The sequence below is a fragment of the Tachysurus vachellii genome, chromosome 26 (genome assembly GCF_030014155.1).
Source record: "Tachysurus vachellii isolate PV-2020 chromosome 26, HZAU_Pvac_v1, whole genome shotgun sequence".
In the NCBI taxonomy this organism is placed as follows: domain Eukaryota; kingdom Metazoa; phylum Chordata; class Actinopteri; order Siluriformes; family Bagridae; genus Tachysurus; species Tachysurus vachellii.
The window spans coordinates 9,488,322-9,512,088 of NC_083485.1; the positions used below are offsets into that span (position 1 = coordinate 9,488,322).

The window sequence follows — 23,767 nt, forward strand, 5'->3', positions numbered from 1 at the left end:
TTCAGTAAGCCACAAGAAAGTTTGCCGAACAATGTTAAGTTGTTTTTTAACATGAGCTAGCTACTTATTCCATGCTGGGAATATGGGGAACTGAGAGACCCCTGAACAATAAACATCGAAAATCAGAACTCAACAATAAATTAAATTAAATTAAGAAACACAGTTGGTGTGGACCCAAAAGCTGTGCACAGATCCATTCTAGTTGCGGCCATAGCTGGAGGGTCTGCAGCGCTAGCAGCAAGCTGGCTAACATTAGTTGGTTGAAACACGCAGGCGATGGAAGGAGTTTGTTTTTGTCCATTGAGAGCGGTTATGTGCTTGGACGACTTGGCATGAGACTCTAATGCATTCATTCCCTTTGTACCTAGCTGAATCCTTTTTTTTTTGCATATGGTGCAAAAGGCCTCAAAAACGTTGTTGTCCACTGGTTTTAACCAATGACGAAAAGAGTTTTTATCCAGCCACGCTTCATTAAATTTACATTTCCCCATAACCTCAGAATGAAATTGGTAGCTAGCTAACGTAAAAACAAACTTTAAAAATATAACTGCGTGCGTCAGTCAACTGTTCCTGTGGAATGCTGAGATTTTCATTGATTTCTCGCGCTTCTCCTTTGCTTGTTGTGTTGTGTTGTAGTCTATGGCTGTGGTGTTGTAGCACGTGATCTTCCTTTACTAAAGGCATCGTGTGTTCGCAGTATTTTGTACGGTGACCCGGGGCTGCGTTGCGTTCTCAATTATTGGTTCCGCCACTCTTTTATACTACGTCATTTAATCAAAAATAATCGTGGTTGACAAATTAAACTTTTGAGGAAAATTACAATATGGAGAAGTTACATACAGCACAATTTTTAAGACCCAGACATCAAAATTCAAGACTTTTTAAAGACTTGTTAAGGTATTATTTCCAAATTAATAAATTCAATGCTTTTAAGACTTTTTAAGACCCCGCGGGAACCCTGGGTTAAGGGTCTCGCTCAGGGGCCGAGGGATTCGAATCCATGTCCTTCAATCATCCCCGCATACAGGTGAGTAAAATGCAGTGTTGCATTTAAAGATAAGCCCAGTCAGGGTTACGGGAAAATAACTCAAAAAGGAATGCATTTTCAAAAAAATAATTTATTCAGAATAAATTAAACATTGGTAATATAAAGCTCCAACTATCAGAGGGGACTTTCATCTCTTTTATTTAAGAAAAAACAACAGCCTCCTACGGTAGTGTAAGTTTGTGATTTTTAAACATTTTTGAATTCACACCTTCAGCAGAGACGATACTGGAAAAGAAAACCGCACAGCCTGGCGTTATACAAACAAATTCAAAACATTTCTGACATTTAAACGATTTTATGAGAACTCTTTCATGAACGAGGCCATGCAACGGAACGTGTGGGTGTGAAGTCAAAGAGCATAAAGAAAGAACAAGATCTAATTCACTTTACTAAGTCTGACAAATTATACCTATAGCTAAATTTTCCTTCTTTTTTTTTTTGTCTGGTGCAAGTAAGAATTAAACCGTCCCTGTAAAAGGGTGTCGACTGAGTTGCAAAGCTAATTTAAATGACAATTTTGAAACCGGCTTCTCGCCACAACTGAAAACCTATTTACACTTTAAAGCAATCTCATTTAATCAGCACTATTTACACATATTTAGGCCAGGTTCTCTCAGTTATCCAAGCAAGGAAGGGGGTTGGGGGTTATTGCAGGGAAGGAAGAAAAGAAAAGAAAAGAAAAGAAAAAGAAAAAGAAAAATTAAAAAAAAAAATTTAAATTAGGAGCGTGTTCTAGGGGTGGTATGAAAAAGAGAAATTATTTGCACAAACCATTAACAATGTCCCCTGAGGTTTTTTCATATGCACGAACCCTGAAATATTTTTCAACTTAATGTAAATATAAGTAATTGTAATTTAAGAATAAACATAGATCACTTCACTTAGTTTATCTCCATCACCTGTCCTAACTTAACAAGCAAAAATTTCCCATAAACATTTTTTTTGTTCACAAATAAATATTAAAAATCAAGACTGTGCTACAATAAAAGGCAAATAAGTAGCACTATATGAAAAAACAGCTTAATATCTGATCTAAATTGCCATTAACTACAGCAAAACAACTAAGCACACAGTACAAGCTCCATCATATGTAATATATGATGAAATATATGAGAATCTCCCAGTTTGAAAAGAAGTAATAATTTAGTGTTATGAACTTACAAAACACAAAGTGATAAAACATCATGAGATGCTCCCCGGCACTGTAAACAATCTGAGAAAGTCCCAAAGTGCAGCCGATGGAAATTAAAATAAATAATAAAAATACATAGCAACATAAAGTTGGAGGCTTTGATGAGGATTGAGTCACATCGCCCCCTTGTGCTGAACATATGAAACAGCATTTCACTCTTCTACTGGTGTTCTTCCTTATTATTGAGAAAAGCAGCCATTTAAAGTATTTTATTAAATAACCCATTTAGACAATCAAAAGTCTTTCAGAAATTCACAAACCCTTTGTTTGCCCCATATATGAGATTTCAGCCTGAGCCATCGGTCCTCATCGGTTGGGTCAAGCACAAAGGGTCAAAATGCAGCCTTTTGTGTCTCATAAAAAGGCTTTGAGATAAACAAACACCACTAATCCTAATCAAGGACTTATTTTCTTAATTAACTTATTTTTTATTAAATCTTCTAAACGTCTTCTGACTGGCGCCTGCACCATGTCTTTCCGCTTTCTGTGTTTCAGTTGTCGAGCCCACTGGCTCCTCCGTTTGTAGAACTGTTTTTGCCTTTGCTTTTAGATGAGCGGAAGGAGAAGCGTTTGATGAGGCGGCGGGAGAAGCTTCCGGATTTCTTGCGCCCGCTGGAGGAACAGGAAGCCGTGGACGGGTCATTGTCCAGGTTAGTGACGTCCTCGTGAGACTGGCTGAAACTCGAGTTCTTCTGTCTGTGTCTCTTGCGGAACAAGAGCTTTGTGCCGCTCCGGAGGAAGCCCACTGCACATTGTCACACAATCAAAGTTAGAAAAAACGTATAGTGCTATTTACACTGTATGTGTCTGCAGATAGGTATATTACACTAAGATCCTTAAGACAGAGGTTCTCAAAGTGGAGATGGGGGATGCTCAGAGGTCCATGAAGCTTAACCATCTGGGCTGCGATTTTGTACATATAGATAGGATATTGGCTTTTTGTACTGGGTGAGTCCTAACAAGCATTAGATTTGCTGTTCTCCATTGTTTTATGTGTTCCTGTCAAAGCTTACCTTTATGATCTTTGAGGCTGCGCGTCTCGAGTGCTCCAGTCGAGCCCGTCTCTGACTCTACGTCATCCACAGACGGCCGTTCGGATGCATCTGACGGTGTGGTTTCATCTGCGTCCTGGTGTGCTGTAGCTCCGTGGTGGTTGGGGGCCCCTGAGGGAGAATTCTCCCTCTGCAAAGCAGCGTCCATGGATGCAGCATAGCCCACTGACAGCGCAGAGTCATCTTCTGTAATCGGAACCTGAAGAACGAAAGGAAAATCAATGTGACAAATCTTTTCGTTTACTCCAGTTGTAGTGTTTGAGCCGTGGCATGTTTGGTGCCTGATGTCTCTGTCCTTAGTATCTAACAAGCAGTGAAAGTCTACTTCACTCCAAATCTTATACATACATATTTATATAAGATTTACATTACTTGTTAGCTTTCTCTTATTGCCCTAGTACTCTAGAGAAGCAAACATCAATGCTAACCAGGAAATCTTTTGTTTTGTGCAGATTTGAAAAAAAAGAAATCACTATACTGGACACAAGATTTTTTTTTTTTGTGTGTTTGTAATTTCCCAACTCGGGTACAGATACAGGTAAGGGGAAAAATTCTGCAATGTGCTGAGATGTTTGACATAAATGTAGATGTAAATATCAAGAAAGTAAAGCTGAAATACTGATCTATCCTGCTCGTCGTTTTATCACAAACCAAAATGTCTTCTGTGTATAGCAAAAACAAAAAAAATCTACATTGCAGTTTAGGACTGTAGTTATCAAAGGTTTCATTTGTTATTTGATTTGATTAGTTTCCCCTCACAGACTCAACAGATGTTGCTCATATCTGTTACTACTTTTTTACATGACTCACAGGATCGTCATTTTTAAACACAATGCACAATGTCAGGGAGCAGAAATGTATAGACTCGATCCAAAAACAAAAGAGATCCCCAGCTGGGATCTCTCATGGTCATGTACTGACTAAACATTTACCTCACCATGATTTAGCCTAAATGCATTACTGTGTATTACAGCGGCTATGATGCAGTACAGTAGCTCGCCGGTATTACAAAATGCCATTGATTTTCCATGTTTAAATGGAAAGTAACTGGATAAATACTTTAGTAATGAGCTATGACTGGATAAAAAGAATGGATCTGCCATATGCTTGTGTCTGATATTTTCTTAAGTTTGGTTAAATAAGGAAATATGTCACAATCGCCCTTGCAATGTCCTATATGAGAAAAATTGCTAAAAGTAATCAAATTAATGAGTCGAGGAAAAAGTAAGACGATCTTTTTATTTCTTCCTATAATGTCATCTGACCTTTGACACTCCAGAGATGATGAGGGTGCTGCGTTTAGTGGGCGTCTTCTTCATGGTCTTACTGGCCGACTCGGTCAGCTGACGGATTGCTGTCTCTGCTACAGGATCCAGCCCATTTGAAATGGGGCTTGCTAGGGGGTAGTAACAGAATGCGTGCGCACACACACACAGACGCACACACTTATCAGATCATCATGGCTTATTTTAAAAATTGCTATTTAGACTGCAGAGCTTTATAAGCCTTAATAAGCAAAAGTTAATGCAGAACTGACTGCTGGCTGTGGGGCTGACGCTGGTTCGGCCCTGGATGCTCTCCGTCAACACTGTCGGTCTTTTCTCTGTAACCTCAACCTTAGATGGAGACTTGGAAGGAGAATCTCCTATTCGCATCCCCCAGACAGACAAAAGACAAAGGTAAAGAAGTTATAAAAACAATAGAAGTAAGAAGTACAGGATGTGACATTAAAGGAAAATAATCAAATGACATGTAGTGTGAGGCAGAGTGTAGTGTATTAGTCCTCTAGAACAACACTTTGGCAGGAACTACAGTTTTTGTAATTACCAGACATTTGTGAATCAGTTTAGATGTTGTGGAACATCCATGAAACAAGTTCCTGTCATCGCTTTTTACAGTTACAGCAGTGCTGCTGTGTATGGAATAACACACTCCAGTGCCATGCTGTTATATGAAATTAATACACACAGGGGGTGTTATGTTGCAACCAAGTGCAACTACAAACCGCTCCATCTCCCTCTCCACCTCTCCCTCCCCCCTTCCCCCTCTCCCCAGAGGTCTTTTCAACACTATGAAAAGTAACCCTACAAATTTTTCAGCTACTCTGTGTGCTGCTCAATTACTATATCTATTACCATAATGTGTAATCTCCTTACAGACTCTGATGAACATACCTAGTTTGCGGTCCAGCTTCGGCCGTGACTGGATGGTGGTGACGGTAGTGACGATAGTGCCGTCAGGCATGATCGTACGGTCCACATCCACTTTTTTGGACGGCGTGAGTGAGGAGCGGAGCGGTGTGGCATTATGACATCCACGCACGTCATTCAGCTCCACGTACAGGATCTATGAGGAAAGAAAACACAGATGAACAAAAATGAACAAAATATTTGTGTATATGAATTAGTTATTACAGTGATGCCTCGAGATACGAGTGCTTTGACATACGAATTTTTTGAGATACGAGCTGTGATTCGACCATATTTTTGGCTTGAGATAAGAGTACATTTTTGATACACGAGCATCCGAGCCGCCGCCACGGAAACAAAGATCCTCAACAACCACGTGTGCTGTTTCCCCCGCCTCAGCTTCCCATGTCTCACTCGGTTAAAACCGCCTTTCCACTGCACAGGACAAACGACGGCTGATAATCCGGAAGTCATTCATTTCATATGGAGAGTCGCAAAGGCGCTGCGTGAGGTGCCGACCATCTGCGGATCTGTAATTTTCGGATCCGTTTTGAGCGTTGGATCCGCTAAAAAATTTGAACTTGTGCGACTACACCGCATCTGATATGCCGACCAGACAGGTTTTTATTAAAATGACCGGCAGATGTTAGTGAGGAAAGAGTGACCAAAAAGGCAAAAACAAGTGAAGAGAAAAGCGATGAAGAAAATTAAGCAAAAGTAATGTAAAGAAAACAGAAATTGTAGCAATTATGTTCAGTTAAGTTAAGAGAATTTCAGTTCTGTCAGGACCACTTTGTCAAATGAGAATTTATTAGATGATCGCATACAGTTAGTGTTGGCGGTATGGTTCTATTCTGGACAAAAATCCACGTGCCCGTCTGTGCACATGCGTGGTCAGAGCTGGGAGAGCAGCGACTAGAAAATAGAATAAACCCCCTGTATAACAGAACCACTAATCATGCATAGTATTAGATACGCTCGCTTACGCGTTTTGGAAAGTAATAAATGAATGAATGGATAAATAAATAATGAAATAATTACAGAGAGAGGGAGAGAGAGAGAAAAATATGTGGAGATTTATGACGTAAACTGGTACAACGAACACAGGTTCCGGCATGGTGGAGTCGGGGTTGGAGGAGGGAGTTTAGATCACGGTAGCAGCGAAGATCTAGAGCGGCTCTATGAATTGGAATATAAGTGGTCGGGTAATATGGATGTCGTAACCGGATTGGTGCGCGTCGTGGACAGCTGATTAACAGCCGATGCACGCTTGACGACGTGGCCTGCCAGAACTAACGCGATGCTTGATTTAAGTTCGTTAATTTTAGTGAAGTTTAGTTAAGTTACATTTAAGTGTAAAGTAGCATTAAGAGTGTACAGTAGCGAGTAAGTGAACGAAAGCGAAAGTGTACGTAGGAGACAAAATTCCTCATGTTTACTCCTCCGTCGACCTCCGTGCGCATCTTCCGTAAAGTAAAACCAGTTTATTTTTTTAACATTCTCTTTTACTACTGTATGTTTTTATACAATATTTGTCATTTATATATACACAGGTACTGTATATTTTTCATATTCAAAACACAAACAAAACAACTGGAGTGGAATTTTGCGAGCTGGAACGGATTAATAAGAATTCAATTCATTTAAATGGGGAAAATTGTTTTGAGATACAAGCAATTTGAGATACGAGCAAGGTCACGGAACGAATTAAACTCGTATCTCGAGGCATTACTGTAGTTAATTGCTTGTGGATATACAGTATATAATATAAGACACACTCCTGTTAAAGTATTCTGAAGCAATGGTTTATTATAATAGTGTGAAACTATGAAGGATGTATAGTGCATTTCAACACACTTCTTACCTCCAAGGTGACTGTTGCCGTCGGTGTCAGACCGTGACCTGGTGTAATGGAAAGCTTTTGTTGTCCACTAGGACTCCTCTTAGGGATATCCAGGGATAAGCATGCGTGGCCTGGCAAGAATTCTATCAAGCGGGACATAAAAAAGTATTGTTTGCAAGTGTAAGGGGTAGCTGTCATGACTCTTAATAATACAGTTTTGTTTAGTCAAAAATGTCCACATTTGGCTATTTGAGGACTGATTGGATGTGTCTGAGGAATGATGTGATGTGTAAAATTGAGGACTGACTTACGCTCTCCTTTGCTATTGCGCTCCACTAGTCTAACTTTGAGTTCTTTGGTTTCTGGCTGCAAATCCCTACAGAAGAAAAAAAAATGTGCTGGAATAAGATCCTATAACATACAACAGTTAATGGATGATTTTTCTACCTTTTAAAACATGGCTTAAAACACTATCTATATTAGGATACTTAATGAAAAAGACTCAATGGCAAACGCACTGTAACACAGAAGGTGCAATTAAATGTTGTCTGTACTGTATTTCACATTGTCATTAGATCTGCAAAGTGATTTTGGGGTAAAAGCTGCGGGTTTGTTCGTTGTGCATTCTCAAATATCTTCTGGAACTAAAAAACATAAAGATAGATCTTGCTTCTATATTGTATAAAATTAACTAATTGTGCACTGTTAAATCTGGTACTTGTGTTCTGGTTGATGTGACATTCTTAAATTTGTCCGTGGAGATTAATAAAGTACTTGCTGTCTCTACTTTACAAAAGCAAATGCACTCACAGTGTAACATCCTCTCCCCAGTCCAGCGTGGTTCTGGGGTTGGAGGAAGGTGTGAGGAAGCGGGTTCTCTTCTCCAGCCCTGGGATGTCCAGGTTCAGTACGCAGCACAGCTCCCCAACATGATCCTGCGGACCTGAGCACACACGTTATCATTACCCCATACCCGCTATCAAGCGCAAACCTAGCTGTGTTCATAAAAATAATATGGATTTGTTTGCAGTAAATGCGTGTGTCGATTTCTTTTCCCAAACAAACAGACAATTCTTAATTTTTTATTTACTTGTGAATCTTTCGAGAAAAATTATATTCTATAATACTGCAACACTGAACTATGGAAAATGAGCCAATGTGCTCATATGAATATAGGCAGGAAGAAAGTGGTACCTTTTTTGATCCTGGAGGCTTTGAGCTGGCGTACAAGAAGGCGTTTGATAACGTTACTTTGCTGTGGAGAGTTTTGACACCCTTCTTGTTTTTCTCGTGGAAACTGTGAACAAGGGCAAAGGTTACCGTTAACGACAAACGAATGTAAATTGTTTTTATTTTCTTGTCTTTTCAATGAAACAGACAGACACCCTTCTTTAAATGTGAGACAAACAAAGAAATGAACCACAAACGGGATGTGCGTGGTGTGTGTGTGTATGTGTGTGTGAGAGCTCTTACAGCAGGACTGGAGACACATGCTCTCAGGTTGAGGATCATTGCAGGCTGTGTGGCGTATAGTGTATCCTCCACCAGCTTTGATATCATATCCAAGTCGACCTCTGAGTCCTTTACACAGTTCCAGACCAGTATTAATACACAACTCACATATATCAGCCCTAGAGCAACTACAAGATGGTGAAATACTTGAAAGGAAAAAGACATTTTGATGCAAAAATATATTTTCTCCCACAGACATGATACTTTCAGATTATAGGTTGTGGTTTGTGCAAAGTTCCAAGCATCACTATTATATTACTTGCATCAATGTATGTAGGAGAGCCAATAGTCTCAGTTTAATAGGGAAAAAACCCTTCATACTACCAACATCTGTCTCTTATCCTTTGTACACAGTAAAATAAACCAACACTACAGTAGTGTTACAAATGTTAATGTATCAGGTATTTGTGCAGTTTGGGTGCAGTTTGTGCAGTTAATGTATCAGGTATTTGTGCAGATAGGGTTGCCAGATGTGTTAAAATATTAGCCTAGAAACAGACTGCAGTATTTAAAATATACCATGTCCACAAACTGCTTAACTATACAACCACTAATAAAGGAAAATAAATATAATAGTCTATAATCATACTATAGATTTTAGCAAAATTGTAAAAATAGCTATGAAAATAAGTAGGACCCTTCACAGATTGATGACATTACACATTTATAATCATAATGCAGGTTATCGTGACGTTCAACCAAAAACAGTGTGACTTGTCAACCTTTAAAGCATTAAATTGATTATTTTATTATAACAGCATGCTTCACCGTGTTATTAAGTTGACTATGCTTAGCATTCTGCACCCCCTAGTGGCTGACAGTGTGTATTTCTTTCATGAACTCTTCTCAAGTGCGCCTTCACCTCCAATCATGTTGTTTATGCTAGTGCTAAAGGGCTGTGGAAAGTGAGCTGCCATCATCTAGCTAGGATTTGTACACTAAGGGGAATGAAAGTCATTAGAGTATAAATTGTAATGCTAATACCTTAAGGATTCTGAACGCAGACTACAGACTGTGTGTAAATAAATCACAAGCTGCTGGATGGTTCAGGTGAACCGTGCCTCACCTCTCTCTGAACTCTGTTTCGAGGTGTTAGGGTTAACAATAGCAGGGGCTGCTGGGAAAACATCCAGGACACCAGGAGACCTTCTTTCTCCACCTCCTCCAAGCAGACCTGCAACTGCAACAGTCACAAAATGCACTAGTTTTTATAGTAGTTGTTAGCATAAACCAGACCCATGTTAGGCTTAAACAGAAGATTAAATAACTAGGCAAAAATAAACTCAATGCAATTTCAAAAAACATGAAGAGCTATTGATTATATGATGTGCATTAATACAGACTATGAAAATAAAGAAAGTACTTGAATCCCCCAGAGCACATTTTTTTATGTAGCCAAAATCTTTGTCCTTTTCTGAACATGTCTCTGCTGATAAAGCATACCGTGTTTACACCCTCAGGCATGTAGTTCTTGGCTAATTTTTCATCTCTGAGCTGTGGTGCACTCTTTCATCTCATGTAGAGATGTTATTTTAGTTTGTCTATGTACTTGATTTTCATTTCGTAACATGAGGTGGCTGCATGTTGTGCTAGAAAGAGAGACACACACAACAGTTCTGTATTTCACTCAATCATATCACTGTTTCCATATCTCTACATATTGCTGATTCAGGAAAGATTGTAAAGTTGGTGACGTTTTAGGGGAAAGCCAGTAATGCATACTCAAAAAGTGACTAGAAATGGTCAGATCATGTCACAGACTAATTGAGGTATTCATGAATTGTTATGCTCATTTGCTCAGGAAATATACACAAAGGGACAGTTTTATTACTTGTACAAATGTGTGGGTGAAACACAGGGGATCAGTGATTGGTCCTTGTGATAAGTGACTTGGATGGTTGTTGGAAATAACGGTAATCAGTGACTGGACATTGGGAATAATGGTCATTAGTGATTAGTCTTTAGAAACTTAGGTGCAAGCAGAGCTTGCTGGCTCACAACAAGCATTTTATATGGTACCAAACATGTTCTCTCAACCTGTATAGGCAGCAGATGCAAGGATGGAGAACCACATTATGTTGTTACATATTTGAACCAAATGGAGAGTGTTTTGTTTAAACACCAAATACAAGATATAAACATGGTCAGCAATGGTGACTGTTATATACACTTTACTGAACCTGCTTGTCCGCTGGGCAACAGTGAATAAAAAAAACAGTAAGTTGGAAACCTAATCTGCTTGTCCAAGGCAGCCAATTTATTGATTTGTCCAACCCTGATCTGCCATACGCAATACTTTTACTGCAAAGGAGACAGGGCATAAACAAATAAAAGAAGTGACTGATGCAGCAACTTCATATCATATCATATATCTCCTGCTCAAAGTAGAGCACCACAAAACTAATTCCCATATAAGTAAAAGGTGTGACTGAAGTTAGTAATTCTGGACACTGGATATAGTCCTGAGAGGACACTGTATCTTCATTACTGAAATAAATTACATGTATAGAGACTACTTTAGGAAACATATTGTATATCAATTACAATTAAAGTCATGGAGGTAATATAGAGGTCATTATTTCTCTCATAATGGTCTCGTCCCGTTGTTGTAAAGGATACGTCACAGAGAAACAATATCATCCATGAACCACTATCCCAACAGTCACATTAAGGCTTCATTAAATTATTGAGATAGCAAAAGGAGAGGAGTGTAAGCTGACACTATAGACACACCTGCAACAAAGCAACACCACAGCACTCCTAAGGCTTCACTTGAACCGACAGAGAGGTCAGATATTTATAGAATATCTGAAACCCACACAGAGTCAAAATACCATGGCAAGTTCCAGCACTAGAGCTACATGTGTCAAAAAGAACATGGCCTTATAAGCTAATGACGGTATTAATGTTCATGATGCTAATCATATAAGCATCTTACATCTTGGGTGGATGATTTTCGATAGGATATGATGATTTAAAAAAAAAAGGTCACAAGTTTTTCTTGGCTAATGCTGATACAGGCAGTAGTTTTTCAGCTGCATTAGCTAAGCAGCTGCTGATGAGGATTTTCTTCTAAACGACAGTGCATGAGCTGTGGATTAAGGTCTCACAGCTTTTGGGTTCTCAGTTCAGCCCTGCACTGGGATTAGAGTCTGTGTGAATTCTCATGTGCTCTCTCCATGTCTTGTATGTTCCCTATTGCTTTCAAGTTTCCTTTCACCTCCCAAAAATGCACAAAATTGGACTGGCTATAATAAATTGCCCCTGGAGTGAATGTGTGTGCAAGGAGCCCTGAAATAGACTGGTTGCTGTATTCCCACATTGTACCCAACGTTCCCAGCATAGGTTCCGGATCTACTGTGACCCTGACCAGGATAAAGGGGTTACTGAAGTTAAATAATACATATATGCATGTTCAAATTGTGTATCATGGTATTATGTCTTTTTGGCAATATGTTGCCAACCCCATGTTAATATAGATAACCATAAGATGGGATTCTTGACATACATAGACTCTTCTGGATATGTTGCACAGTTTAAAGTTTCCCTTATTCCCAACAAAACTGCTCCTACTGATCAGCTAATTATCAGATGTCCTGAATCAGGTGTTTTAAAAGCGAGAAAATGTTTAGGCTGAGCAGAGCAGTGGGTGGCCAGGACTGAAATGAAAAATCCTGAACTAGACAAACCTGATGATGGGCACACAGCAATATGTGTAGGCAGAGTCCTGAAAGCAATTTCACTTCATTTGTAGTTTTTACCTGGGCTTGCATGGGCTCCATAGAAACCTGGAACGTGTCCATGGAGACGGCTGCTGGTGACTGCTGGGTGACCGTTACGGGAAACATCACCATGCCAAACGAACATTTGCACTGCAGAACCTTGAAGGGGTAAAAGAAAAGATTCAAGTGAAGTACATGTTGCGTAATGACATTGTAGTCATTACATAATATATGCAGTAGCTTACATAATTAATTCCCTCCTTATTAGGTTTTATAATGGCTGGACATGTAATGGACATCATTTGTCTTATGAATCTACACAAACCAGATCAGAATACTGATGCTAAAATGAACCCTTTTTTTATTTTTATTTAGACATATAACTCTCTTGTCACCAGAGTATTCAATTATTTCTGGTGGAACCAGTCTGCACGAGAAATCACATAATAAACTGAATGAACTCCATACCTAGAGCATGCAGAGAACATAAAGAGAACAGATCTAAACAACCAACCTCATGATATCCCCAGGACAAAATTCTGGAGCACCAACCACTAACAAAATGGCCTGTTAAGTAGAAACTTAGTCAGAAACGTTACCATAAATCCAAGAGTAATGCTCAACCTGATGCTAATACCAGCATGCTTCATTGTAAGGATGGTGTTCCTGGGGTGATGAGCAACAATGGGTTTCCTTTAAACATAATGTTTTATGTTTTTTTAATTTCAGTTTTGGGTTCAGAAGACAAGAGAACATATATGAACATGTTTGCTGAACCTTTAACATACCTTAGGCAAACTCTAAACAGGATTTCCTAAAGCTCTGAAAAGGGCTGGGGCCACCTTCTAAGTCTGACTTATGGATCGTTCCCAGTCACTTTTTTTTAGTGAAAGGCTTTCTTTTGGAGTCACAGTTCTGCTATATTATTTCCATTAATGGTGCACTACAGGATGGCATTATTTTTTAAAGCAAACCATGATCAATATGTTTCAAGAACTTTATCCAGGACTTGTTTTCTCATTAGTCTCTCATTAGTCTTAACGCTGCCGTTTGTTTAGCTTTGTTTACTCTGGGCCTTCAAGGAACAAACATATTGACAGTGAGATCATGTGACACTTGATTCACTATGTACCTTCTGATGCCAAATGGGTGTGAAAGAACTAATTCAAGGGTTTCATTCTCTTAGATTGTACATATACCCTCCAACATGTTGTGATGCAACTCTAGACTCAGCTGCTGCAACTACATATTGACAAGTGCCATGCCAAGTAATAACACACACTTTGAACTGAATAGATTTTCCAAAAATATAGTGTCAAATACTGATCTTACCAACCGCATTGGTGCGAAACACAAAATGATTACACACAAGACAACTAATAAAAGATCATTTCATAAAATTATTACTCTGCTGAGTTCATATGTCAGCAGTAAGATGAAGAAGGGATATATGGTGAGTGCCTTAAAAAGACCTTTCATGTTTTATTGAACATTTATGGAAGGAGCTTCGTAATGGTCAGTAAGTTTTCTGCCATTATAGAAGTCGCTTTTCAGGTTTCTTGGTAACATGATAAGCTGCATTTAATGTCTTAATAACTTTAAGAGAAAGAAGAAGCAGCTACTGCTTATTCCTGCTGTACTGTAAATGAGGAAGGAAGTGTTGTGATGTGCTGTGCAGACAAACAGTATTAAAGTAACTTTTAATATAGACTGTAAGCTGTTAAAAGTAAGACAATGTTCATTAATATATTAAACGTTGTAACTTTTGACAATATTAGAGGAATATAATACTTCAATTTGTGCTGTTATTGGAAAATAACCTCAAAACTTCCAAGTTCATCACTCCACCCAAGCATGGATTATTTTCTTTACAACAGCATGTGCTGCTGTGTTTTATTCTTTACCCGACCTGAGCAGGAAGCCACATCTCCTTTCCATGACGTTATAAAAGCGTGTACTCAGTATAAAGCTCTAACATGCTCCGTCAGCATAACAACCCTTGATGTTTAGTTGGGTTCTGCTGCAGTCATCACTTGTTTTGCATCACTGTTGACGTGTGAATGCAGCATTATGTGACATAACCACTGCCATAAGAAGAGATTGCTGCCTTACCATGCTGTGTGCTGACTGGTCTGAGCAGGTCACATGCTCGATGGATGCGGAAACGGGGAGCTGAACACTATCGTCGAAGGTGATCTGAATTGAGCTCTAGGATGATGAGAGACAGAAACAGACAGAAAGCATGTGTTCAGCAAGAAAGCAAATATTACCAAATAACTTTTGTTTTGGATCATAAAAAGGTTACTACAGTGATTGTACAATGATGTACAACATAATTTAGTATTTCCAATCTTCCACTTATCAATAACCCTCTCCAGCAGCACACTCTACATCTTAATGAGCCATTACGTGATAAAAAACAGACATTACACGCTACATAACCATCTCTATCTGCAGACACACCTGCTAGTGCTTTGAGCCAAAAATATTGGTCAGCAAATCCAAAACCCAGGGCTTCACTCCATCCAAGCAATAACTGAAACTGTCTATGGCTGCAAGTTGCCATTGAAGTGACACGAGCCAAAGAGCTGTTTTATGCAGCATTCAACTGAAACCTGTAACTGACCTCAGACTAAAGAAACCAAAGAAAATGGCACCTCAAGATGAAATCCCTCTTTGGAAATTTGAATGACCTGTAAATGGGTTATTTGCTTCGGTGCAATCAACATACAGACATAAGCTTGTTTAACCCTGACTATACTCCTTGGAGGTTACATCATACACTCATCACAGAGGCCTTGCTCAGGGGCGGACCTGGAATTCAAACTCACAACCTTACGATCAGTACTCCAACACCTGGTGCGTGGATGTGTGTAGAGATGAGGTGTGGTGTGGTGTGTGGAGGTTCTGGTGAGTGGGGTGGTGTGTGGATGTGTGTAGAGGTGTGATTAGGTGTGTAAAGGGTGAGGTGAGGTGTGTAGAGGTGTGATTAGGTGTGTAAAGCGTGAGGTGAGGTTGTGGAGGTTGCTTCTGGTGAGTGGGGTGGTGTTTGGAGGTTTGGTGTGATGTGGTGCGCTGTGATGAGGTGTGTCATGAGGTGTTGTGAGGTGTGTAAGGCTATGTTGAGGACAGAAAATTACTCTTTTTTCATGTACTGCACCCAGGCCTTGATATAGTTTTATTTAGCGCATTAAAATGTATGAAACTAATGATGACATTCCTAACAATTCTGGTCTATATATAAATAATGAATGTAAAATTATTCATCAGTAACTTTTCCCCTCAGCTGATAACGGAGTTGCGGTCAGTTATAACAGTGTGAGGTGAGAGAAAGGTGACATTAATAGAGTCGGTGAAATGGGGAGATGCAAATACAGTAGAAAAACACAAGAAGAAAAAAGTGTATGTCAACAAAGCTTCTAAGAGAGAGAGAGAGAGAGAGAGAGAGAGAGCTGCTGCAGAGCACATTTTACAAAGCTGAGTACTACTGCAGCACAGTATATCGGCCACTTTACAAATTATTATTTGCTGGCTAGAAATCTGACTCCTATGGTAATTAACATTTAATCTTTAATAGGACAGAAGAATGTTTTATGAGCGCCGTCTGTTCTTTTCTCTCATTAGCTGCTGCCCCTCCTCTCTCCCTCTCTCCCTCCCCTGACCTCAAGCTGTCACAGTGGGCACAGATTTCTCAAAACAGATTCATGAATGAAATGTTTTGTTATTGGAATGAAATGCACTTGGGTGCTGAAGCACATGCAAAGTGTGGACTATGTGTGGAAAATGCTGCTGTAATAAAGCGTTACGTCAAGTATGGAAAGAGTTGCTTCAGTACATGATTCCTCTAGCCAAGCCTTGACCCTTGATCAGAAGAAACGACTGATCTTGGATCAGCTGATAAGCGCTAAAACGGTGTGCAATATATTTTGAATAAGTGGCGTGGCCAAGAGCTCATGGCTCCGCGATCGGTCATTGGAATATCATGTGCTTCAAATCAGAGCTTGAAATTGCTTTCAGAAATGTTAGAAAACAATATTATGATACTGGCAATAACTCCAAAAACTGTATTATGACATCATTTATCACAATATGGATATTATATCAGCATATTGTCCAGCCCTACTGAACTGTGATATTTACCTAGAGACATTAATTTATTCATTCTATTCTTTACACGTCACGCTTTTTAACTTTTTTTCCTGGAGGCTAAAATGGAATTTCCGTCTGTTTTGTTGTGTCATATTCCACAGTCGTTCTGAATGAATTTTTAGTTTTTCTTAAGTATTAATATTTTTTAACTAACCTACTATGGCCAAGATCTTCAATAGAAAAAGTCCAAAACCATTTTTTGTTTATTTTCTTTACACAAATGTATTCAAAGTAAACGGTGACATCAAACTAATTTCTCCTCTCTGAGATGCCCCAAGTACTAAGATAAGGATCTTTAATTTCTCATACTAAACGCTAACAATGTCCTGTCTAATTTTATATCAGACTTGCGGTGACACTAAAAAAAAAATAGTCCAATCTCCAGTATGATAAGACAAATTCTACAAATTTAGAAACATCCACGTAAACATTCATTGACTCGATTCCAAAAACTGGCTTTACGCTTCCTTTCAAATTGAATTGTAGTCGTGTTTGAGCAGGGAAACGTGTTTACATTAGCAACAAAGCCATAGTGCTGATGTTGCAACCCGAGCTAAGAGCACCTGAAGCTAATCCCTTTGACATCATCAGCAACACAAACAGAAAAAATAAATGCCAATCTGAATGTCTGAAGAGTATAACGATAAATCGATCAATATGATTAACAGGTTCAGGAGATTTATAATTAAGTCCGAGTTTTATGAGCAGCTTATATTAGTTTATATATTAAATTTGTCTTTTGTTTTAGGTTGTAAAGCCGTGATTCTTTATATGCTGTGTGCATCATGGATATCATAGGAGTGTACACTTACACAGAATCTAACTGTTAATACATTTAGTCAGCTGATTGATGAAGCTGGTGTATTTTGACCTTCTGGCCACACATTTATCACCAGCATGTGGCACATATTCAGGGTTATGTAATAAGCGAAGTCTGCACACACACACACCCTTTGTCGGATAAATTCCCCCACACAGCAGCCTAGGCACGCTCTGGATACTTATAACACACTATACTACACCATCATTATTATTAGTTCATTGAGCCAGTCTCACTGTTTCATATCACCCTCAGAGAAATGTCTCTGGTGACCGTGTGTGTTTGTGTGTATGTGTGTGTGTTTGTGTGTGTGTGTGTGAGAGAGATCCTGTCTCTGTGTATTTTTGTGAGTCATGCAAGCGCCCAGAGGACATGTTCAGTGCAGTAAACAGATGACATTAAAAAGCAGGACATTTCTCAAACACAGCTACTACATACCACCTTCCATGTTTCCACACTCACTCTTAACACTCTAACGCTCTGCATCTTTCAACAACAATCTTTACACATCACGCTTATCACAATCATTTTTTTGAAAGCTCAGCCAGTTACCGTGTTTATGCCACAACCCTGTGGTCGAATTCTCAAGTCAGAAATTTTTCTTTATTTTTCTGTAACAGCAGCTCTGTCAAATCTAGCTGTAACATAAATGCACTATTTGTATTAGGTTCTTGTTTCTATAGTAACAGCTCATCCTCATTCCCAGGCACAAGTACTTTGGATGATCCATATAATCTAATAACAATCTAAACTAATAACAAGCACGAGTTAAAATGTTATTTAAAAAAAATAAAAGAATACCTAAAAAAATGGATAATTGTTGATAAGGTGTTGAAAAAGTTTTCTGATACTTCGAGTGTCAGTGTTTTAAAACCAAAATGTTTTCAAAACAGATTTTTGAGTTATTGTGCTTTCTGATTTCTCAATAAACACGACCAGCTGATGTTTTTCTTCTCTTATTAACTGTGAGACCGTTTCTAACTGCTAGAACTTGTGTCACAAACATTCCATAACAGTAAATATAATGATAAACAGTTCATTAATACATTTAAAAAACTGTATCACACACCACAGACCATGCTGCGTTCACTGGTAACAAAGGTAACGCATCACTGTAAAGTGGATTTTAGACCCACAGCTGCTGCATTTTTATTGCTCTGTTGCTAAACAGGCCACTGATTAATGTTAGCGATAAGCAGGGAGACAAGCAAAATGGTGTAATAACGGTTGGTGTGGCTGGAGGTGTTGTAACGTTTTTCTCACTGAGACATTCACATGGCACTCAACGCAGAGTAATGACAAGTAAACATTTCTTGCTGTGCTTCCTGTTTAGTTCTGTGCAACTGCAGTAGAAAAGTTTTCGGGTAAAATGCTTTTCAAGCTTGCCTGTGTTTATAAAACTTTAGCATGATTTGACTAACACTGTTACTATGGGAGAAATAGTGACATAATTCAGATGCAGATGAAAAAGGAGATTTGACACAGTGAATCATCCCTTTACTTCTAACTCTATCTTTGGCATCCTCTACTCTCACACCAATTACCTCCAAGTCCTCTTTCAACATATCCATATATCTCCTCTTTGGCCTTCCTCTTGACCTCTCACCTGGCAGCTCCATGTCCAACATCTTTCTACCAATATAACCATCTCCCTCCTCTGTATGTCTAAACCATCTCAATCTGTCCTCTCTGACCTTGTTCCGAAAACTGCCAACCTGAGCTGTCCCTCTGATGTGCTCGTTCCTAATCCTGTCCATCCTCGTCACTCCTAAAGAGAACCCTTAACATCCTCATGTCTGCCTCATGTCTTTTCCTCACTGCTTCAGTCTCTAACCCATACAGCATAGCTTGTCTCACTACTGTAAAATACCACGTAATATTAGTTTCTTGTTTATAGAACTGCTGTGGAAAAACTATATCACATTCTCAATCATAGTTATACTGAATGTCAGCATGGCTGTGATAAACGATGGCAAAACCTTAAACAAACACTGACTGGCCACTTTATAAGGAACACCATACTGATACTGAGCATTGCCCAGAGCATTATGCTCTGAACAGCTGCAATTCATTGCACCATGGATTCCACAAATCTTTTGACATTATGGTCCTTGTTGTCATGGTTGTAACACAAACCTGCAGAGTGCATAAATCGCAGATCACAATGCATGTTCATGCTTTGAATCTCATCCCAAACATTGTAATTTGGATTCGAAGCTTGTGACTGGCGGGGCCACTGAAGCACACTGTTTGAGTTGACTTTGTGACGTGCTTTATGAGGTAGCCATTATAAGATGGGTAAGTTATAGCCAGAATAGTAGGCATATGGTTAGCAACAATACCCAAATAGACTGTAGCATTTAAATGACGCAGGACTGGTATTCAGTGGTCCAAGAACACATTCCCTATTCCATTACACCTCCATCACCACCACCAGTCAGGGTCAATTGATTCATTCTGTTGATGCCAAATTCTGATCGTTCCATCTGCATGTAGGTACAGAAAAAGAGACGCATCAGGCTTCTTGATGCTACTGCAACCTTTATCTGTCCAGTTTGGTTTAGCCTGTGCTCATTGTAGCTTCAGATTCCTGTTCTAGTCTTAAAGAATTGGATCCTAACTGAACTTTCTGTCAGTCGAAACAGTCTGGCCGTTGTAGGAAGAATTGTTGTAGGAACAACAGTGAAACTGTTTTTTTTTTTTTTTTACAAACTCTACACACTTTTGTGTGTGAAAATCCAAGCAGATCAGCAGCTTCTGAAATCATCAACCTTGAAAACAAAACATGGCCAAAGGTACTAAAATAACATTTCCTCCATTCTGATTATTTTAGGTCAACATCCACTGAAGCTCTTGACCTGTATCTGTAAGATTTTATGCCCTGCGATTCTGCATCATGATTATCTGTCTGTATGACTGCATGAATAAACGGGTGTACAGGTTTTCCTAATAAAGCATTGAGTGTATTTTTATGATCTGCCTTTTTTTAATTGGAACTTATGCAGCTCAAGTCACACACCACAGACACTATTTGCTTGTGTATGATCATGGCAAACACCAGTGTTCCCTGCTTTCGATGATTAAATCTATCCGGTGTTTCTCTCGTGCCTAAGCTATCCTGGATCAGCGTCCAACTGTTCGGTGCTTGTATTCCTCGGTCCTCAAGCCTAGGGCTGTTTTCAGAAGTGTCGCCTTTGCATGCGAGTGTGTGTATAAGATGAAAAGAGAGAACGGCACATTGTCATGCCTCTGGTGTACTGAATGTCTCTTGGTGTTGGCAACCTAGATACTCGCCTGGAAAAGGACGGAGCTCAAGGTCACAGCTTTTTCTCATTTCTGCCTTTCTATCACACTTTGTCTTGTTGCTGCGTTAGTATTTTACATATAGGTTCTTTGCTCTCCAAGTAGGTTTTTTCTGCCTAATTGGCAAAATTAGACCATATTTTGATACAAGTCACAATTCTCTTTAAAAAAAATGTCTGCGGTATATCACAGTAAGGCCTATGGCAAAGCTACCGGACTGTGAAGATTTAGACTGTGCGTCTGCTTGAATTGTCTCCTGTGCTTATTTTGAGTTAACGTTGTGCCATTTTTTCGGCGGTTAATACGTTAAAATGTGTTAAAAATACCCCAAGATATGTTTGGAAATCTTTTATTGAAGGTTGTCATATCTGGTTGGATACAAGGGTGGGTGGGAGACGTGGCAACTAAATATCAACCGTCACTTTCAGAGATGCGAGGAACGCTGTCATGTCAGACATGCATAAATATCCCGTGTCCTCTCTCTCTCTCTCTCTCTCTCTCTCTCCCTCTCTCACACACACACACACACACACACATACACCACTTCGAGCTTCTAAACCTTATTCAGTTCTACAAAACTGCTTTGGTCAAACATTTTTGTGCTCTCTCATCTCAATTTTCAGCATTAATTGTTTATTTCAGATATCTCTGATAAGAAAATGTGAGGAAGGGTTTGGCAGCTGCTATGCAAACCTCTAATGGAAATGCGGAAGGGTTTGACTGTATGCAAAAGAGGAGTATGATGATGACAATCACTGCTAAAGTGGTGCTGTGATGTAAGGACCATGCTGTTATGTCACAAAGTAGTGAAAATATACAAAGCAAGGCTCAAAAATCTTGAATAAAATCTTTTTATTCAAACCCCTTAGCTTTCAAAATGTCTGACAGACCGAACCTCTAAGATGTACCAGGAATGGCTTTCAATAAACTGTAGTGCTTCAAGTTTCACAGACTGGAGCTGTAACCACCTTCTTGTACTTCGATCCTGGTGAATGGAGATGCTACACCCATGCTTAGTCACATTCACACCCGAGTCCCAGCTATTACCTACTGTACATTCCAGTCTTTTTACCAGCTCCTGACAGGTTTTGCAGCATTTTCACTTTTCAGAAATGATATCTGGGTGTGGATGTTAAGCTAGAGGTGGCTGTATGACCTTTAATCCACCGGTGCTTGGAAAATGAGATGACGTTATAGGTGATGCATACAAATGAAATTTGTGTTGAAATGATCTCCTCATGGAGGTCATGATACACTGGTGTCACTGAGTTTGGGCGTTCGATTCACTGTGCTGGTGCATCTTCTACACGTGCTTCAAGGGTTTCCTCTGGATAGTCCAGTTTCCTTCCAACTGTCCAAGGACATGCGTGGTAAGCTGTCTTAGTTCGTTAACAGGTGTGTGAAATTATGTGATGGTTCCCTGCAAAGTTCTGCCACCCTGCCCAGTGTGTCCCCAGCCTTGTGCCTCATGTCTTCTGTGATGGGCTCCAGGTTCCCTGTGACCCTGTATAGGATAAGCAGTGCAGAAAATGGTTGGACGGATAGAAGGATGTACGGATGATGGATGAATGTTATCCCCATATCTGTAGCTTTGGCCAGTGGCCATCAAACAGCACGGAATCTTCACCAATTTGTGTCAAGTGCTCGTGTAGCTCAAACTGATGCTGGTGCTCACTAGTCTTTATGGGCGTGAGAGTGAATGCTTTGTTTTAGCTGGCTGACCCTTGTGGTTGGACCATGGAAGATAGATGAATCTGGATCAAATGATGGTGGGGAAAAAAAAGTACAGCGACTCATATGAAGAAAGGTATACAGTATGTGGTTGTTTATGGCAAATGGAGTGAACAGTATGCTGTATCGCATTGGACAGCCTGTTATCTGGATATCTTGTGTCAGAAATATGAAGGTAACAATAACGCTAAATCATAATCAGATATTTTCAAGAAAACGGCCACTCAGCATAATACACCACCTAGGTCTTTATCGCATTAGTGTGTATCCGTGCTTCGTCATGATGATCCTTGTCATCTACAGAGCTCAGAGTCCGAGCCATAAAGATAATCCTTTTGGCTCAGGTACAGAGTAATAGCACAACCATGGATGATGTGAAGGAAGAAGCCTAGAGGCAGTTGTGAATTCTGCCAAATTTGACACATCAAAGCCTTTCCCCGTGTTCTGGTTTTCATTCGATGAGAGTGCTCCCCCTTCTTCTGTGTCCCAACAACGTTCCCCTGCCACTCCTGGTACATGTGTGCTGTGGAAACTAATAAACCTCATGAAAAACACATAAGAATTCCACTTTACTTCATGAACAAGTGCAGACCAAAGTACAAGCTACATTCAAATACATTCTTGGCAATCACAGCACAGTCGCAGTTCAACAAATCTCACGTCCTACAGGTAGTCTCGGGTTCCGTACCGTGCTCCGCCAGCGGCTCACCTGACTGATCTGTCCACCATTACATCAGAAGTAATCGCTCATATTATATATTTTCTATATAAATGTGTTTAAGCATAAAAAAAATCTGCAGAAATTGAAATTCATTGGTCTGTTTACATGCACTATAAATCTACCTAAACAGTGATGGGCCTTTAAAGAGCTTTGAGAACAGCACTGTGTGGAACACTAGTATAAGTGTGTATTACATTTTACCCAGTAATCCTGGTTGTTCATTAGCAATGATGTTCCATATTCGTGATTATTCTCTCTTAGTCTCTTCTAGCCTTATCTACTTCCACCGACTGAGTTTCTCTAATTATTTAGCAAGATTATCTGTTTTATTCATTTAATACGTTTGTTATAGCTCTAACTCAAACTCTGATAAGTACAGCACAATGAAGATGATCTGTATCTGATCTAGAGCTTACTGATGTAGCTCTGTAATATATAAAGCACAGACCATACGTTTTATAATTAAAAATTAATCCAAACAACAT

The 23,767-nt window shown here is 39.4% G+C and overlaps 1 protein-coding gene across 1 annotated transcript in view; it reads right to left on the minus strand.

Moving 5' to 3' along the window:
* Window positions 1-1,102: 1,102 nt before the first annotated feature.
* The window catches only part of c2cd2l (c2cd2 like), a 35,305-nt gene continuing 12,640 nt past the window's right edge, over window positions 1,103-23,767 (minus strand). Inside the window, exons 3-15 of the mRNA XM_060863100.1 lie at window positions 14,671-14,766; window positions 12,598-12,717; window positions 9,903-10,016; window positions 8,798-8,905; window positions 8,519-8,621; window positions 8,135-8,267; window positions 7,636-7,700; window positions 7,346-7,467; window positions 5,467-5,638; window positions 4,830-4,937; window positions 4,558-4,688; window positions 3,254-3,491; window positions 1,103-2,985 (exon numbers count right to left, since the gene is read on the minus strand). Of these exons, the coding sequence (XP_060719083.1) occupies window positions 2,732-2,985; window positions 3,254-3,491; window positions 4,558-4,688; window positions 4,830-4,937; window positions 5,467-5,638; window positions 7,346-7,467; window positions 7,636-7,700; window positions 8,135-8,267; window positions 8,519-8,621; window positions 8,798-8,905; window positions 9,903-10,016; window positions 12,598-12,717; window positions 14,671-14,766 (1,764 nt within the window). The 3' untranslated portion in view covers window positions 1,103-2,731. The remainder of the gene's footprint in view (window positions 2,986-3,253; window positions 3,492-4,557; window positions 4,689-4,829; window positions 4,938-5,466; window positions 5,639-7,345; window positions 7,468-7,635; window positions 7,701-8,134; window positions 8,268-8,518; window positions 8,622-8,797; window positions 8,906-9,902; window positions 10,017-12,597; window positions 12,718-14,670; window positions 14,767-23,767) is intronic.